Raw genomic sequence first — 17,530 nt, 5'->3', positions numbered from 1 at the left:
CAAGATTGAGCTGGCTCAACCGGCATGTTGGATAGTACAGGTCGAACTTGTCAAGTAGAACTAGAATGAGTACGCGACCCTGTGGCCGTCAAGGGTGATGAGGGCAAAACTGCGTACCATAAGAGGCTAGGTGAAAACAGAAGGGAACGGCTCAGCCGGTTCTATTTCACATGAACCCGCTCATGCTATAAAGTATTCTACGCCGAGTACAAGGCTATCCTCTCAAACAGTCACAGCTTCGCGATACGTCGCTTACAATGCCTTTGCCGAAGCTACCGACTTGGCGTTACATCCGGACTTCAGCTGCCTACAACCCTGCAGATTTCTTATATGCTCGTCTTGGCCCGGCTCCTCGGCAGGTCCTAGCACACGAGTTGCCTGGATGCTGTGTAACTAAAGCAGCTGAACCCCAGACTTTAGAGTGGCCGCCCTATGTAGTACATAGATGCGAAATACATTCCACCGGGCTAAATACTGAGATGACGAAGTATAGCTACGGTCGCAAGCTGTCCTGATGCATCTGAATACCTATCCAATCATATTGAATAATACAAGCAGCTGAAGCTCTATCGGCCGCGGCACACACAATAATTCGTACATGTAGCTCCATTTAGCCGACTCATGCCTTGCCAGCCGGGGGACAAAGCAATACAACACCATTCAGCAGGTGACAAACAAAAAGGTTCGTGGACCTAGCCTCAAATATGCCATGATTGCAACGCGTAATCAAGCAATTGACCAGCCTTGGAGCCCTAACGGTCACAACAAGTCCACAAAGGATCGAAATTTCCTCGGCCGCATGCCCCCAGTGGTACAAACTCCATTTTTTTAATTTAAATGTCGATCTTCCCCAGTTCCGCCGCGCCGCAAATGACACGCTGCATGGTGAAATTGGGGTGTCGGCATGCGGAGCATTCGAGGTCATGCCGTGCGAGCCAGTTCTCCATCTCCCAACGGCCATGCTGTGTGTAAATGCCCAATATCAACGATTCCAAGTCTCCCTGTGCCGCGTTAAAGCCCCGCAAAGCTCCGTGTTTCGATGCCTTCACCCGATGTCCTGTCGAAAGAGACCGAGTCGGCCTTGACCAGCTCGGAGTAGTCTTTCCCTCGCGACAAGGATCCATGTAGGGGAGCCGCTTTGCGCATGCTCCCAATATCCTTTTCGGTCAGGCTAGGCTCGGCCGGAGCCGCAGGGCCGCAATCTGCCTGGTTGGTCGATTTCACATGTCTGGATTGAACGTCGACCCGTGATCGTGGGCTTCCTATCCCGGTGCCGGGACTCTCTAGCATTCGGGTTTGACAACCAGGCCGCCGGTGCGTGAGAACTAGCTAGTCATCGGGATAGCATCATCTGGGCATTTTCCGGCATTTTCTCCTTCACCAATATGAAACCAGGGCACGTATTGACAGGGTCGTGTTGCCATCATCTCACGGAACTACCCAAGAGGTGTCGGAAGACCATCTTCGGGCGTGATAACCCCAGACAAACATCCGACGACTGAGCTTAACAAACCGCCTGCAGAAGAATTCCTCGGAGATATCAAGTATTACCTGCTTTTCTGCTGCAACGTAGCCGGTGAAATATGGACGAAAGTGCCTCTGATGATAGTTCAGTCTGCGTTTGCTCCTCGGAGCAGAGTCTTCACGTCTGAGTTGAGAAAATGGTCCGTCTAGAACAAGTATTGCCGGCTCACGATTTTTCTATTTAATTCGCCCTTTTCCCTCAACCCCCTTCGTCTTTCTTCATCTGCTTGTGTCATCATCCCCAGTCCAACGAGCCTCAGACCACATCGCCACGATGCTCATCGCGCGGTATTTCTCGCTCCTTGCCACCTTGGCCTGTGCCACGGCGGCGCCTTTAATAGAGAGAACAGGACTCTTGCCTCCGAGTCAAGATCCGTGGTATCAAGCGCCCAAAGACCTCGATGCCCTTGCGCCCGGCTCCATCCTGAAGAGCCGGAAGCCCCCGGCTCCCATTGCCGCGTTTGGCATCGAGTCGGTCAATCTCCAAGCCGCCCATCAAATCATGTACAAGACGACCAACAGCTTCAACGGCTCAACAGCAACAGTCACAACCGTCCTGATCCCCCACAACGCTGACCTGACCAAGGTCCTCTCCTACCAGTCCATTGTCGACGCCGCGTCCATTGACTGTGCGACATCCTACGCTCTCCAGCTGGGGTCCAAGTCTGGCGTAGTCTTTGGCACATTCACAACCCAGGCGGAACTGTTCCTGATTGCCGCCCTGTTGGACAAGGGCTGGGTGGTTGTTCTGCCCGACTACCTGGGTCCGCACTCTGCCTTTCTCGCCAACAGACTCGCCGCGCACGCCGTGCTGGATGGCATCCGGGCCGTGACCAAGTCCACCGCCTTCACGGGCGTCCAGCACAACGCCACGGTCGCCCTATGGGGGTACTCGGGGGGCAGCGTCGCAACCGGCTGGGCCGCCGAGCTGCATGCCTCGTACGCGCCGGAGCTCAACATTGTCGGGGCCGCGCTCGGCGGCACGGTGCCCAGCATCCCCCCCGTCGTCAAGGCCGTCAACAAGGGCTACGCCGCGGGTCTGTTGCCCTCGGGCTTCCTAGGCCTGGCGGCCGAGTATCCCGAGCTCAAGGGCATTATTCACGAGCAAGTTGTGCCGCAGCACAGACCGGCCTTTGAGAAGGTCAAGAAGCAGTGTCTGGTGGCTGATCTGGAGGAGTTCTTCTACGAAGACATCGTCTCCATGCTCGAGGAGCCGTCTATTCTTACGTCTGGCTCGCTTGCCACCATTCTCGGCGAGGTCGCGATGGGGAAGAGCGCGCCCAAGATGCCGCTTTACGTGTACAAGCCCGTTCATGACGAGATTAGCCCCGTGGCCAACACGGACGACTTGGTCGAGTTTTACTGCGCCAATGGCGGCTCGGTCCAGTACGAGAGGGACTGGGTTTCCCTTCATGGCACGCTGTTGGCTACCGGTGCTCCGAAGGCTCTGTCCTGGTTGATCGGCCTTGTGGACGGCAAGCCCCAACCTACTGGCTGCTCTACGAGTAACGTGTTTTCCTCATTTTTGGACCTCAAGGCCCTGGAGATTTTCCCCAAGGCTATCCTGGATGACCTGTGGGCGCTGCTGAAAGAGCCCATTGGCCCCCGTCGCCATTGGTATTCGCTGTGAATGTCTTCTCAGCGAGACGGTTAGTTTAGGGCGGTCGTACGGTTCTTCCGGGCGGGATATTTTGTATCGTGGAGAAATATTAATATATTCTGTAATTTTCTGCAACTCTTGATAAAACAAGTTATTTTGTTACTGTGAACGTCTGCGCGCCAACAAGTCCTCTAGTGTTGAGTGAAGGTTATTACACTTTAACAACTTCACAGTATACACCCAATTGATTAGGTTGTACCGTGAACATATGGCCGAAAAGATCCAACAATAGCGTCCCTTGGCCCCAACTTCCTCATATTCATCGTAAAAGTGCAAAGTGTGCCCTTTCGACGCATGACTGCCAGACTGCCAAGCTGAAATACCCTGGTGGCTAAAAGTTTAAACATCGATGTAACTGGCCAAGGCAGAGAGTGCAGCCCAGTTTATGGCGCTCCCTCATGAACCAATCATCTTATACAATACCCCGACATGTTATCCAGACATGGATGCGCTAAATCGCATTACGGGGTCGATTTGGCAAAATCTCATGGCAAAGTACCGAAACACACCAACATGTCCTTCCCTGGAAAAAGGCACGTAACTTACACAAGACTTACCATTGATAGTGTTCACACAAAGCCAGTTATACTTGTCATAAAGTAGACTCGAAATAATCTTCGCTGTCAGGCATGTCGCTTCAGATCGACTGACAGCACGGCGTTCGACGCCACAATAACGCAAGGCCCAAGAAACATAGTAGCACTTGAATACACACTCCTAATCACGGCCGCCTTCCATGCCCCTATTTTATACAGACACACCGAATCATCTCGTGGTTCAACGCACGCTTAGCGACAATTGTCCAGTCGGGCTAATTCTAACCCTAACCCTAACCCCCTCACAGGCAACTGGTAATCTCTTACCAGACACCAAAAGCATCTTATAATTATTGGTCGTAATTAATAAAAAAAAGAACGTCAAAGTGATACGCAAATCAGGCAACAAAAAAATCAAGTTGCCGGGTAGCAGAGCCAACGAAAAAAAATCGAGGTATTTAGGTCCGGCCGGGATTCGAACCCGGATCGCCAGATTAAATGAGCCAATGCCGAAGTCAAAGTCTAGAATGCTAGCCTTTACACCACCGGACCAATGGTGGTTGTTGTAATCTGCGATTTTATTACACACTATATACCCTAGTGCAGCAACAAAAAAAACGTGCCAAACGAACGGATTGACCTGCTGACACATCCGGCTAGTTCAACATAACGTCGGGTTCGCACAGATAAAGTTCACAGCCCTACGGTTCACCCTGGCGGTCTATCGTGCATGCTACACGATTATGCGCATCAAGATGCGTCTTGCGCAAGAACAGATACAAATCGTGCCTGGTTGAATCAGTCCAATTTCCGAGTCCTAGTCACGCGCTGGATGACGGGCGATTACAAACTTTACAGTTGATTACGCGCCCATGACGGCTGATTTATGCGCTCCATAACGGGTATGGCTTCCATGGTGTAGCAAATTTGCCATGTATTAAAAAAGGATATAATATATGCTTAGGCATATCTAGACATGGCAGGCATGTATCTTCTCATATGCCTTCGTAAGGTATCTTTTTGCAGCCTCGTCAAAAAATAGTCGCTCCCTCAGCTTTGCCGATTGCGCCCCATTGACAACGTGGGTATGCGCAGCCTTGGCTGGAATGCTCAACTCCAACAAACAAATAAAACAAAATCTCCATCATCCAACGTCTTTCTCTCTCTCTCTTTTTACGCACATAACTAGTAGTAGTGCCCAATTTCATCGTGATCCGTCGCCCCGCACTCCATTCCAAGCTTCGGTTTTGTGCCCCATCCATCATCAAAGCCATGTTGTTGACATGTTCGCTCGGCATGCGGGTCGCTCTCACTTCGGGTGTGCATGGAAACGCTCATAAACAGCGACCTCTGCTATGCATCTTGCCTGACGTCTCTTCTTGTCGACGATGCATCGAGCGCGGCGTTTCAGAGTCGACAATGTCCAATCCATATTCACGACAGCTACGAGCCATCATGCTCAGTCCAACCATCCCAACATCTCCAATGTGCCTCTGGCTTCGGACGGCGTCATTCCAGCTACACCCAGATGTCGAACCTGCGTACCGCCGCGCAGACGTTGCAGCCCAAACGCAAGCTTCCAGCTTTCCGCCTCGCTCATGACAAACACATATCTCTTGCCTTCTTGATCACGTACGCTGGCACGGAGGACGTGCAAGCCCTTTGACTTCCATACTCCAGTCTGGCCGGTCAAAGACGGAATGTTAGTATTCTTAAATGTACGCTCGCACAAACCAAGACGGCAGCAATCCTTGCAGGCACGCAGCATCTCAGTAAGATAGGCGTCGGCTTCATCGCCGTTCAACACCTTTTGACTGTCGCGGTCTGCGTTTCTTCGGGCTGTTGCCATCTTATAAAGCAAATGGGGAGCGCTCTTGGGTCCGGACGAAGTGTTGGAAGTAGCAGAAGCAGGCAATTTCAAGCAGTGCGGGGGGCACCATACCTCGACAAGTTTGAGTGTCCATGCCTTGACGTCCCATTCACGTTGGGGAACGCCGCGGACGTCGTCGTCGATGAAGAGACCTTCAGTCGTGATCCGCAGGATGAGGCCATCCGTGACGGATCCTACGCCAGAGATAAGTTGACTGGCTGGTGTCTTGGAATATTGGCTCATGAAGAGATACACAGCCTGAATGACAATCTTGTCAGGGTCCTTGGTTGAATATGGACCACGAACTGACGGCGGCGGTGAGGTCCGGGCCGTCGTGTGAGACTGCGCCCACGACGCATCGGAGCCGGCAAAGGAGGAGAGGGACGGTCTCCGACTCTTTCTATTTGGTTGATCGTACGGCCGGTACGAAAACGCATCATCCTCGGGAGTACTGACATATGTCCTCGCTGTCGGGGCCGGAGGCTTCCTTTCGGGACTGGGCGGGTTGGTGGCTTGTGGTGGAACGGATGGCCTGCCATTCGGCCACATATTCGTCTTCTCTCCAGCTCCTGAGAAGGCATATGTGCTAGCCACCCGCGTACCTCCTTCCGTGGCGGTAGCCTCTTTCTTCTTTTGCTCCTCTTTTTCTTTTTGTTTTTCTTTTTCTTCCCTTTCTCTCTTGAGTTTTTCGACAAGTTCCTTGCGCCGCTGTTCAGCCTCTTCCTTGAGCTTTTTATCCTTGATCTCTTTTTCCTTTCGTTCCCTTTCCTTCTCCCGCTCTTGTCTCTCCCTCGCTTCCTTTGCCCTAAGTTCGGCAAGTCGTTTTGCAGCTTCCTCCCGGCGCTTTAGTTCTGCTTCCTTTACTTTCCGTTCTTCTTCTTTCTTTCTCGTTTCCTCACGAGCCTTTTCCCAAGTCCCTTTTGGTGTTTGCGGCTTAGGCGAGCCAGGTTTGGATGTGCTAGGCTGGGGCGTGCTAGGCTGGGGCGTGCTGGGCTGGGGCGGATCAGGCTGGGGCGGTGGTCTTTCCCATGACGTTTTCGGCTTCTCTGGCTCTGGGGGAGGCGGCGGTGACTGCGCTCGCGATTGCGGTGATGGACCTCCTCCCCCTCTGGGGGGTGGAGGAGGAGGACTGCCATGAGGCGGCGGAGGGGGTGGTGCTCCCCCATGTCCCCTAGCATGAGCTCCTCCGTTGGGAGATGCGCCCGGAGATGATGCGAAACCACCTGGTCCGGTACCCGGTCCGCTTTCCCCGCTGCTGTACGAGCTTTGATAATGGTAGTTGGAGCCCGGTGTGTCCTTTTGCGTCCGTCCCAGAGCCCAAGCACCAAATCCGACACCGAGTATCAGGAGTGTTATACCCATGTTGCCCAAGCCTTGGAAAGTCTCCCACCATGTACGAAAAGCCGGCGCCATGCTTTGGAACAAAGCCACCATTATGAGAGCTGAGGCAAAACCTGCGAAGAAGCTGTTGACGCTGGGTTTTAATGACGGCAGATACAGAAAACCAGCGCCCGCAGAATGCTCCGGTATAACGAAGATATCATACTTGCCTGGTGGCAGGCCCGACGACCTCGGCGCCTCACCATGCGGCGGAGGCGGCGGCGGTGCACTCATATTCGTCACTCACTTCTCAAGGTTCGCAAGTTGCCGACTAATATAGGTATTCGATGAGGAGTCAGCAGACGAATTGTTGGTGATTTTCGACTATACCGATCTCGCAGGAAACATGAAACTTCTATTTGATGGGAAAAGTTCTATCAAAATTAGCACCTGTCGGAATAAGAAAAGGACGCATTACTACAAGTATCGGGGAAAGCGAACCGTCTGGAAGGCTTGTTGCAGTTGCACCTCACTCAACGTGGAAATCGGTGCCAACAGAAAGCGAGAAGGGAAACAAACGCCAGGCTCCAAAACAGATGATGCAGATGATAGGGTCAAGAAACGAAGACGCAAGCCGCTCGCAATGCTGGAAGGGAACAGCCGAAAGAGGACAAAAAACCCAACTGGGGTATCACTGCACTGCAGACAATTAGTAGAGGCAAATGTCGATGCAAGGAGAAGATGAAATTGCCCGACGCTGGCTGCGAACCCGCGGTTTCTGCAGCTCCGAGCTTTGGCTTGGATTGACTGGCTCACATGGGTTTGTGGATCTTGTCGCATTGTTTACGTCGAGAGCTCGGGGTCCAGTCAGGTCATAGTTACCCAGGCGCCCTGCCATCTTTGGTGGCAAGTCGGGGTCCCGGTGTCCTGAGCCCTCCAATGTTTCCATGTCCTGCCCAGAGGGACATCTGGAGGGCGGGTGGGCGGACAGGCACTTGGCACGGCACCTGGGGCACACTTGGCAAGTCGAGTCCCTAGGCTCCAGCGCTTATTGATTCAATGTTGAGCTCTGGTGATGAGGCGGGGCAGGCAGGGGCTCGAGTGGACGCAACAGCGGCCGGTGCATGCTGAGGCCCAGCACCAGACTGCTCAAGAGGGTGTAGTGCGGTGGATGCCTGGCAGCACTTGAAGTGCCTCTGGTGGGTGTCGTGGGCGTAGTGGGTGCTGTGGACGTCGCCAGCCAGCCACTACCATCGCTGCGGTTGGTCCCGCATGCCGCTAAGCACGTCGCTAGCATCGAAAGATGCCGCCACGGACACCGACACCGTCAAGTCGTGCCGAAGCTCCAGACGACGGCGTCCAGATGGCTGCCTTCAAGGAGCAAACACGAAGCAAACACCAGAAAAAAAGAAGGAAAGAAAGAAAAAAAAAAAATACAAAAAATGATCAATCGCCATCTAGGTCACCAAGTCCTTCCCCATGACTCTTTTTGCACCAAAATCATAAGCAACCCGGGCAGCAAGGTGGGCAGCGGGGTCGTGCAACGTGGCAGAAACCTCAGCGCTTCACCGTCTACATCCCTGATGACACGGAACATTGGAGCGTCGACACGGGCCATGGATGATTTGATCGTACGGAACACGCCAGACAAAACATGCAGACCTGCAGGCTCTCCCGTCGTCGTTGGTTTGCATTGATGAATATCGGCCGTGACCATGTCTCTGGTCCGTCACCAGCAACAAACGCCCTGTTGGACATGCTGCAGACTTTTCCCTGGAACCATCTAACGCCCATGGATTGACCAGACCTTCTACGAGTATGTATTATTAGGAGTCGACATGTCAAAACGGCCAGGCTGGCAATACGGACCACCCTACGGATGTACCAGGTACTACGAAAGCCAACTCCTTCGCCATGGTCCAGACTTGCAGACAGCTGCCTGTCCTGCAAGATGCATCCCAATTCGTCATCACCTTGCACCAATTGACGCTTCGTCTTACCAGTCAGAACCACCTCTTCCCTCCGCCGCAGCGCTTCCGCTTCTCCCGGCGCAGTGATACGGAATGCCAGGCCTGGCGGTCAAAGTCGCTTGTCACGAGACTCGCCTTGGCTCCGCCACAGTCCCTAATACTCCGTCGTCATGCATGGATATTAATATTGTGCAAGAAAAGAGTCATGAGCGCAGGGCAGACCAAAGGACACGGTGCAACAAGTGGTCGGAGCCACCAGCCCAAAACGATAAGAAATAAAGGACGAAACGAAACGCGCAAACCAAATCATCTGTCTAGCGACGCTGATGGCAGTGTAGGACTGTATAACGTAGAATCTGAACAACGGGCTCCTGTCCTCCTGCACGGTGCGGGCACGATTGTTACAGGATTGACTGAGATGTTACAACAGGCCCAGATATTGCCCAGCCGGCCTGCATTGCAAACCAGGACCCTCGTTATCATTGTGTCATCCACCCGCCCAGCTGCATATTTATCCGTTGCCCAGCAACGGGCGCCACGGCGCGTCGGTCAGGTGACGTAGCATGGTCGATCCCGTAGCGAGGTGGGTACCTGAGTTACGTACCACGTACCATGTGCTTTGACGAAATGACGAAACACGTTCGGCTAGCTCACGTCGATAGATGTGGTACGTACTACAATGAGGGCAAGCGTCGACGGTCTGTTTCTTGTCATGCGTGCCAAAAGACTCGTTTCGCATTTGTATTATTTCTTGTCTCGTCAAGTCTTCTAGATCGATTTATGTAGAACAGCTACGATGGCCTAGGCATGTATCCCAAGCTTTTGGCGCCAAACGTCTAGAGAATGCGAGTCTGCCGCACACATCCCACATGGCACGCGTTACGCTCAACGGCCGTTGGAAATAGCTTACAAGACACTCTAGCCAAGTGCCTGGGTAGGTAAGACGTTGCGACGTCATAGCCAGGCAATGGGCTTGCCTCAGTTTCGACGTGCAGGTATCGGCATCTTTTTTTGTTGGTCGATGTTTCTTGGCCAAATGCCAGCAGAGTTGCCTCTGTTTCCATTTGGTTAACAGTTCTCAACTTGGTCATGTTCAAGTTGATGCGTTCAGGTACAAAATGCCACTCGCCAGACGGTACGCATTCTGTCCCGATTCGCAAAATGGCGAGGACCCTTGAATCTTGGCGAGCTTGAAAGCGATGGAAGGAATTGTAATGCACCGTCACCCAGGCTGGGATGTTGGTGGCATGGCTTCTAAACAACCATAAAAAACTCCAGGTGGAGAAAAATTGGCGAAAAAAATTCACTGACGGCATTGTAGAGATCGACGGGGCTAGACGAGGTACAGGCCTTGTGTCGCGTATGGCCAGCCACGGACGGCTATGACAAGTGTCAAGGACAGAACTAAAGGTTGAACTCGAATAAGGAGAAACCTGGCCAAAAGGGTATTGAGCCCAGGTACAAAAAATGGGAAACATTCGGTGTACCTAGAATCAGGACTGGTCTCCCAGAGGTTGAAGACGTCAACGTTAGGGAGCCACAAGGAATAGCCAGCAGCTCAACCAACAAAAAGCTGTTGTTGTCAAAGCTAAAATTGCGTATTCCCTTTCTATTACGAAGAAAACGGTACGAAGCGAGTGCCGAGCCAAGCAGCTGCGGGTTCAGCAACGCCGGCGTGCATGATGAAAGCGAGGCGGACGATGATTGACTCCTTTGTGCGGAAAATGCCAATGGTCTTGAGTTGGTGCGGGCGATCCAACATCCTGAACATGGTGCCACGCCCTCCTGCCCTTCATCAGAACACAGGGCAAGGTTGGTGACATAATCAGGCAGTGAGGGGCATCCGTCGCTTGGAGCTCAACGAACCATTGACAGCTTGGATGTCGTAGCATGGCGACCAGAATGGCTGAAATGATGGAGCGAGAGCGTATCCCGAGAGCCCGCCCCTTCCCCGGAAGGTGAGATCATCTCTCAACTCGGCGACCATTTCGTGGTGCGCCAAGGAGCAGCCGTCACAAAATACACCCACGCAAAACCGGCATGGGCGCCAATCATCAGCCCAACGAAGCCGTGGCCCTTCGCTACATCCAGGAGAATACCTTAATTCCTGTCCCTGAGGTGATTCGCAGCGACTGGGACTGCACCGGTTGGACAGAGTCAATGTGCTGGCATCAAGTTACGACTAAACTTGGTAGAGCTAATTACAGAATTGTCGTTACGCATAGCGATATTGCCGCACGAAATTTCATGGTACGTGACGGTCGCATCGTCGCCATTTTGGGAGTATGTTGGGTGGTACCCGGAGTATTGGGACTATGCCTTTACCATTATGGTTTGGATAACATTGACTGGGAGACACTGGGCAGTCGTATTCCAGACCTCTGACCAGCGCTATGATAATGAATACATTCTGATACGGTTTCCTTTCTTGGTCGTACATATGAATCTATGCCAAGAACGAGCTGTGACGCATGACTTGAATATGATCTGTTAGAAATCCACTAGACAGATACATTTCGTTCTTCTGCAAGAAAGCCAATAATGCGGAAGGCATTCTTGACGCATGCATATCGAGCTCTGAGGAGTGTAACAAAAGAGATCAAGATGCATGGGAATTGATACCTGGGCATGACTCTAATCCGGGCATGACTTTGGATGCTTTAAGTGGTCTTCAATTTTCCTGTTAACAGACCTTATATTCTGCCGCCTTCACCCAAGGTACCTATTCTATAGGATACTGTCGAACAAGTATGGGATCACATAAGATAGAATGTAACCGCGAAGGGCTGTCAGGGAAACTTGGTACAACACTGTTGTTAGGAAGTATATGTGGACTAAAGTCATGCCCGGGTATCAACTCCCATGGACATTAGCCAACAGCCCCCTCCAACAATTGGTTCATGATTTCATCTTGAACCCATATGTACCACGCCTCTTCTTGAAGACCGAGATGCACAATTGCCTGCAGGCCCTCGTATACAAAGTTTTGACAGTTCCAATCGGCCTCCCGACCCTCCACTTGGACTGACGCAACAGTACTCAACGGCCACGCCTCCTGACCCTTCCATACAGGGATATACCCAGCGTCAACATGGCCCAAGTAGGAAGCATCAAGCTCCCAGTGCGCTTGTCCGTTTTCTAGGGCGACTCTCCAGGGGTCTCTCTCATTGTCCCGCTGTACGTGGACAGATTTGTGGAAACCCGGGTCGTCGGGCGATGTGAAGTACATGATAACATGCCGTCTATACCACACATCAGGAGCGCCTCGAAAGATGAAAACGCTCAGGTGAATCCTTGTTGCTTCGGCCTGGTCGCCCTGCGTCTCCGTTTCTTCACTTTTCCGGGCTGGTTTACCGCCATGTCGATCCCCATCTTCTTCCCCTTTATGTGGTTGGTGACTATTGTGGTTGCTGTGGCCAGACTTGCTGGAGGGCATTGTGAAAACAAGTCTCCGTACACCTTGGAGAACAAAAGCGAAAGATACACACAAGGCTCGATCGCTGTTGACAAATGGTCAACCACTTGGTCCTTCATATAGGCAATCAAAATCACGATCCAGATATTGGTCGAACGACGTGGTGCAGCTGTACGCCCCGAACGGGTGGAACATTTCATGACGGCCATCTGGCCAACTCGAGGGTCCGGAATGGGAGTTGAACCGTGCGTTCTGATACGAAGACGAGCCGATGCGCGGCATGGGCTGGCCAGAATTTCATCATTGTGCGGAGAAATACGACAATCCCGGTCGAGCCAACGGATGGTGCTGCTCTGGAAACATCAGGCAGACATGGACACTTTGATAAGCGTCTTTGCCGAGGGCCAACAGGGCATGAAGAACCAACAAAAAACAGGGCGAACATGGAGTTGGGTACATGTCAAGTGTATTGGTGGTGGTTGTTTGTTGCCTGGGCTGGCGGCAACCAGCCGGAAGCCAGAGACAGGCCGGCTTCCCCACAAACCACATATGTACCGCTTGGACGCGGACAATACATATGTATCCCACATGCAGCTTACAAGCAGGTAACAGTGCACATGTGACGTAGAAAATACTTCGTGGTGCTGTCGACCAACATGAAGTGCAAGAGTCATGGGCGTATGTACTGATCTGTGAACCCGTGGCTTCCTTCAGCAGCCCGTGCATTTATCAGCCCATCCAACGTTGGGCTTGAATGAGGACGCAATTGACACCAGTAGGCATCATTCAGCCCTGTATGTACATACCACCCGACCATCCAACGGCTGCCATGACTTGTCGTCCAAGACGTACTGTGCATACCGCTCCAACAATTTTCTCACATCTTTTTTTCAAGAGCGGCCATACGCAAAAGATACTCTCAAAGTCCCGTGCCAAATTTAATCATCTGTCGATATGTCAGTGGCGTTCCCCTAATCGCGTCCCCTAGTCAGCCGGCTATTCACTGCTTTGAATCTGCAAATCTCCTTAACCTGATAAATGATATCCATGTTGCTACTCTGCCGTAATGCTACCTACCTAAATCACTCAATCCATCAGAAGCACGGCGCGGCAAACCCCTCGCTTACCCTTCCAGGAGGCAAGCGCTCGCCCATGAATCGGGGGAAACGAAAAAAGAACGCCGGGATATAGAAAGAGCACGCATCTATCTCACTGGCCCGCCTAGCCTAGCCCCAAAATGTGCAGCAGCACGTCGACAAGCCATCCGAGCCCCTCGGAAACTCTCCTGCCCATCCACACCGTCCAGACGACGGATTCCAGCGTCCCCATGATGATCCTCACCACGACCATCATAAAGACTAGTCACAGCTTCTTGATCCGGTTCTGAGCCACGCCCAGCTTGTCATTCACCCTGTCCACATCGCCGTTCAGCGCGGCCAGCATCTCAGTCTGCGCATCGACCTCGTTCTTCATCTGGATGCCCATGGCCTTTTGGCGCCGTATAACATCGGCGAGCTGGTCGATGGCTTGGTCCTGCGAGGCCATTTCCTGTTTCTGCAGCTGGAGAACCCCCTCGTTGTCGAGTTCCCTGGTTTGCGCCGTCTCGGGGAGCGGTGCGCCGAGGACGCGGCCCGTCGTGGGGCGGGCGCTCTTGAGAAGGGTTGATTTTTCGTCGGCGGCGGCCGCGCTGACGCTGCTGTTGCCACCGTTACGGGGGTTGCTGCCCGACGCCGATGCGGTGAATAGGGCGGTGGATAGTTTCTCGAGGCCGTCGCGCTCCATGCGTGCGTTGGATACGAGATCTCGGCGGCGGCGGAGCTCGCCTTCGCCCAGCCTGTTGGATTCCTGCATCTTGCGGAGGCCGTCTGATAAGCTGGTGACGAGGATGCCGGCTTTGAAAAGCACCTTGCTCGCTGCTGAGCCCGCCTCTGCCGCTGCTGTGCTGTTGCCGCTGTCTGATGCCGCGTCTCTCCGTGACAGACACTGTCTTGCCTCGTTCAGGTTCTGCTTCAACTCTCTGTACATGTCCAGCCATGTCTGGGGATCTGCTGCTCCCGTGGCGGCCGGTCTGGCCATTCCCGACGCCGACACCGCCGAGCTGGTAGTGCTGGTGCTGGGCAGGTTCAGAAACGCCCGCCAGGCAGAGGTGTCCCTCCATCGCCGGTCCGGCGTCTCTGCAATCGTCCGTAGATACTTCTCCAGGGCAATTTGTCGGTTCCTCGCGAGGTCTGGTGATCGCACGGTAGATTTGAGCCAGTGCTTGCCGGGGAGGGGCTCCGGCGGTGGCACGCCGACTTGTTGGACGAGCGTGTTGTGAAGTCTTGCAAAGTCCGAGTAGCGCTTTTGCACAACAAACGACCGTAGGGGTAGGCGGAGCGTGATGTTGTACAGTGTGTATGGTTTGGAACCGACATCTTCAGAGACACTCGTGGACGGGATGGCAATCTCGGGTGGCGGAGCCATGGCCGCAATCTGTGTGTTTGTTGGGTCTTCTCCCGTGATGCAATTCTATTCTATGATGTGCCGCGATAAAATTCGAGTAAGCGTGCGTCGGGGTTTTTTTTCGAGTGGTTCAGTGTCAAGACGGCAAAGAATGTTGATGGTTTGTGTTCGTTCCCTTTGGCCTAAGCTGCGTCACCCTCTGAACGTCAGCACCCCGTACTACGGGTCAAACAATTCGACAGATAGAATGCGTGAACTCGCAGTCCAAAGTACTCGATCTAGAACCGGAACAAAAATATACTCCGTGAAAGGCTCGAGTCTCGCTGCCTGCCAAGATATCGTTGTGACTTGTGAGGTCATCAAGTTGGTGAAGTGAGTGCGCGGCGATGATGCAAGCATCTCGACTAAAGCAGTCCGACCAGACTAGAAATGGCAAACCCCCAGTGTGGAGAGGCTATGCCTACTCCGTAGCTCAACTTCAAACCCTGAGACCCGGTTGGCTGGGTCTGCCTTCTAGAGCAGCTGATGTGGGGTTTTAAGCTAGCCACCATTGGATGGCCGTGACAGGTTGAGTCAAGTACGGCTCATCATCATGGCTCTTCTCCCGCCTACTGCTGTGAATGACTTGGGCATGCGACACAGTCCTTGTTTCGGTTAACGTGATCGGGCATCGTGGGCAGCAGAGCAGGCGAACACAGATGACACGAAGACAAGCAAGGGAAAAAAAAAACAAGCTAGCTGGAGGTAGACTTGGTTTCTGTCATTTGATTTTATTTTTTATTTTTGGGTCCTTTAATTGTTGGTACGTCTTGTAGGCACCTGACCTTATTTCACCAACTCCATTCATCTCCCCAAACAGCGTGTTCAGCGGAATGCAGCTTGTATCACCCTCAGAAATACTCCAAAGCAACAAGACAGTCCTTTTTTAAATAACCCTCACAATGACCAAGCTGGAACTCACGAAACTCCGACGCCAATTTTCACCTTTGCTCGTACCCTATACCATCAAGTCCACACTTGGGGCCCACATCGCTTCGAGAGAAACGCGAACGAAACAGTACAGTCACCGCGTACTTGGTACACGAACCCCAGGTGTCAGTTTCTAACTCTGCTCATTACCTGTCCAACATCATTCATTGCTTTGATCTATTTGGGCAGTCTGATAACATCTTCTAGAGAAGAAAGGTATATCGCGAATCCAGCCCCCCTCATTGACTCATCAATACCAGTCATAAAGCGTCATGTAACAGCCGCAGAACCGCATCGCCATTTTCCCGCTTCGGCCCATTCATCCGAGTCCACAGCCCTGAGTGCCACTCCTCCCCATGTCCACCCTAAGCCCCCCTCCATATAACATGAACATGCAATATCTAGCAGCGCTCAGAATGTCTCCTGGTCATCAAGCGGCTCGCCCTCCTCAGGAATTTCAAACCCCTCTTCCGTGGAGTACAGGATAAGCTGGATCTGTTTGACCAGACCATCCTCTGCCTTCTCGATCTCAGGATCCTCCTCAACAGCCTGCTGAATCAGAAGCTCAATATCGCGAAGCTTGCTAAAGTAAAAATCTCGCTCCCGCTCAAGGCCTGTAACAGTCTCCTTGAGTGTTGTATTCTCTGCCTGCAGAGCAACCGTGTTAGGGCCAGCACCTGCAGCCTTAGCAACCCGCGGGGCAGCAGCAGCAGTAGCACCGCCTCGTCGAGCAGCGCCAACTGAGACGGGAGCTCTGGGCGCCGCAGAGTTACTGCTGGGGAGAGCCCCTCCCTTTCTCCGTGAAACGGCATCGTAGTCGTGGTCGGGGAAGTTTAGATCCCAGAATTTCTTGGTCCACTGCAGAAACTCCAGGTTATCCTGCATCTTGCACTTGATGAGTGCCTCGACGGGGATCGGCTTGTCGATTTGGTGCTTGGCAAATAAATCTGATCCAGTTCGTCAACACATGTAATCGCAGAACCGATGTCTCCCGGGCACTATTACGCCGGGAAGGGACTCGGATGGCATTCATACTTTGCAACACTTTAAAATTCTGCACATACGCCCATTCGCCATTGGCATTGAACTTGACCTTGGACATGGGCACGTCCATATAAATGCTGTCGAAAACCTGACACAGAGCAGCACTATCCGCATAGAAATTCTGGTTAGACGGTATTCCGTTCTGGTCCGCATGGTGTTCGTTTTGCTGGCATCGTCGTGCGTCTCCATCGTGTTTGCATCATGGAGTGGGGGAGGGGTAACATCCATCCAGCCGTCAGGACTCACCCAGTGCCACATTGCTCGACCTTCGTCATGTTGAGCTGGAGAAGGCTATTGAGCCATTGGATAAGTTCTTGTCTGATTGTATCATGCGGTTAGTAAGTGGCTGCCCGTACGTGCTGCGGGATCCGGCGCGCGCTGCTACCAACCTGGATTCACCCATGTCGACTGTCTGTTTGTTTGGCGGAACGGGCGTGCTTGTGCGAGGCTTCCGTCAATGGAAAACTCGGGAACTTGCGCAGTTCGGTGGCAACAAGCAAGCCACAGATCGGGAGAAGCAGCGGGTATCGAGGCAGATCAAAAGAATAAATAAATAAAAAGCCGAAGAAGATGCTGTTGTGCCAAGGAAGGCAATGTGCACAAGGCAGCGATAAAGGGGAGCTGGAGAAATTAATCGTTTACTAAAAGTTGTCAGTCTGGAACAGACAAGCGTCGTCCAATCAACCGTGGACCCTGAGCACTCAGACAAAGAGAACTGTTGGCGGTCGGGAAAACACCGGGTGCCTCTCGTCGCGTCTTGTTCCTGAGAGCCCCGAGAGC

The 17,530-nt window shown here is 52.8% G+C and overlaps 5 protein-coding genes and 1 non-coding gene across 6 annotated transcripts; 1 reads left to right on the top strand and 5 right to left on the bottom strand.

The window, feature by feature from the left end:
* Window positions 1–1,798: 1,798 nt before the first annotated feature.
* On the top strand, window positions 1,799–3,154 carry LIPA (Lipase A; the record flags this gene model as incomplete). The annotated part of the gene is made up of 1 exon (XM_014693359.1): window positions 1,799–3,154. The coding sequence occupies one exon, from the start codon at window positions 1,799–1,801 to the stop codon at window positions 3,152–3,154; it is 1,356 nt and encodes a 451-aa protein (XP_014548845.1).
* A 1,026-nt stretch (window positions 3,155–4,180) lies between these two features.
* On the bottom strand, window positions 4,181–4,272 carry G6M90_tRNA00000012. Its single transcript has one exon. It is a non-coding gene; the product is annotated as a tRNA-Gln (tRNA).
* Window positions 4,273–5,179: 907 nt separating this feature from the next.
* Window positions 5,180–7,204, bottom strand: G6M90_00g016850 (uncharacterized protein; the record flags this gene model as incomplete). The annotated part of the gene is made up of 1 exon (XM_014693360.1): window positions 5,180–7,204. One exon carries the CDS (start codon window positions 7,202–7,204, stop codon window positions 5,180–5,182), a length of 2,025 nt encoding a protein of 674 aa, XP_014548846.1.
* Window positions 7,205–11,749: 4,545 nt separating this feature from the next.
* Window positions 11,750–12,316, bottom strand: G6M90_00g016840 (uncharacterized protein; the record flags this gene model as incomplete). Its single annotated transcript, XM_014693361.1, has 1 exon — window positions 11,750–12,316. The coding sequence occupies one exon, from the start codon at window positions 12,314–12,316 to the stop codon at window positions 11,750–11,752; it is 567 nt and encodes a 188-aa protein (XP_014548847.1).
* A 1,341-nt stretch (window positions 12,317–13,657) lies between these two features.
* G6M90_00g016830 (uncharacterized protein) lies at window positions 13,658–14,758 on the bottom strand (the record flags this gene model as incomplete). The annotated part of the gene is made up of 1 exon (XM_014693362.1): window positions 13,658–14,758. One exon carries the CDS (start codon window positions 14,756–14,758, stop codon window positions 13,658–13,660), a length of 1,101 nt encoding a protein of 366 aa, XP_014548848.1.
* Window positions 14,759–16,117: 1,359 nt separating this feature from the next.
* Window positions 16,118–17,153, bottom strand: mal3 (Microtubule integrity protein mal3; the record flags this gene model as incomplete). Its single annotated transcript, XM_014693363.2, has 4 exons — window positions 16,118–16,653; window positions 16,742–16,854; window positions 16,997–17,068; window positions 17,140–17,153. The coding sequence occupies 4 exons, from the start codon at window positions 17,151–17,153 to the stop codon at window positions 16,118–16,120; spliced, it is 735 nt and encodes a 244-aa protein (XP_014548849.2).
* Between the last annotated feature and the right edge of the window lie 377 nt (window positions 17,154–17,530).

This window comes from Metarhizium brunneum, chromosome 1 (genome assembly GCF_013426205.1).
Source record: "Metarhizium brunneum chromosome 1, complete sequence".
NCBI classification, from domain to species: domain Eukaryota; kingdom Fungi; phylum Ascomycota; class Sordariomycetes; order Hypocreales; family Clavicipitaceae; genus Metarhizium; species Metarhizium brunneum.
This window is presented reverse-complemented; position numbering and strand designations above follow the sequence as displayed.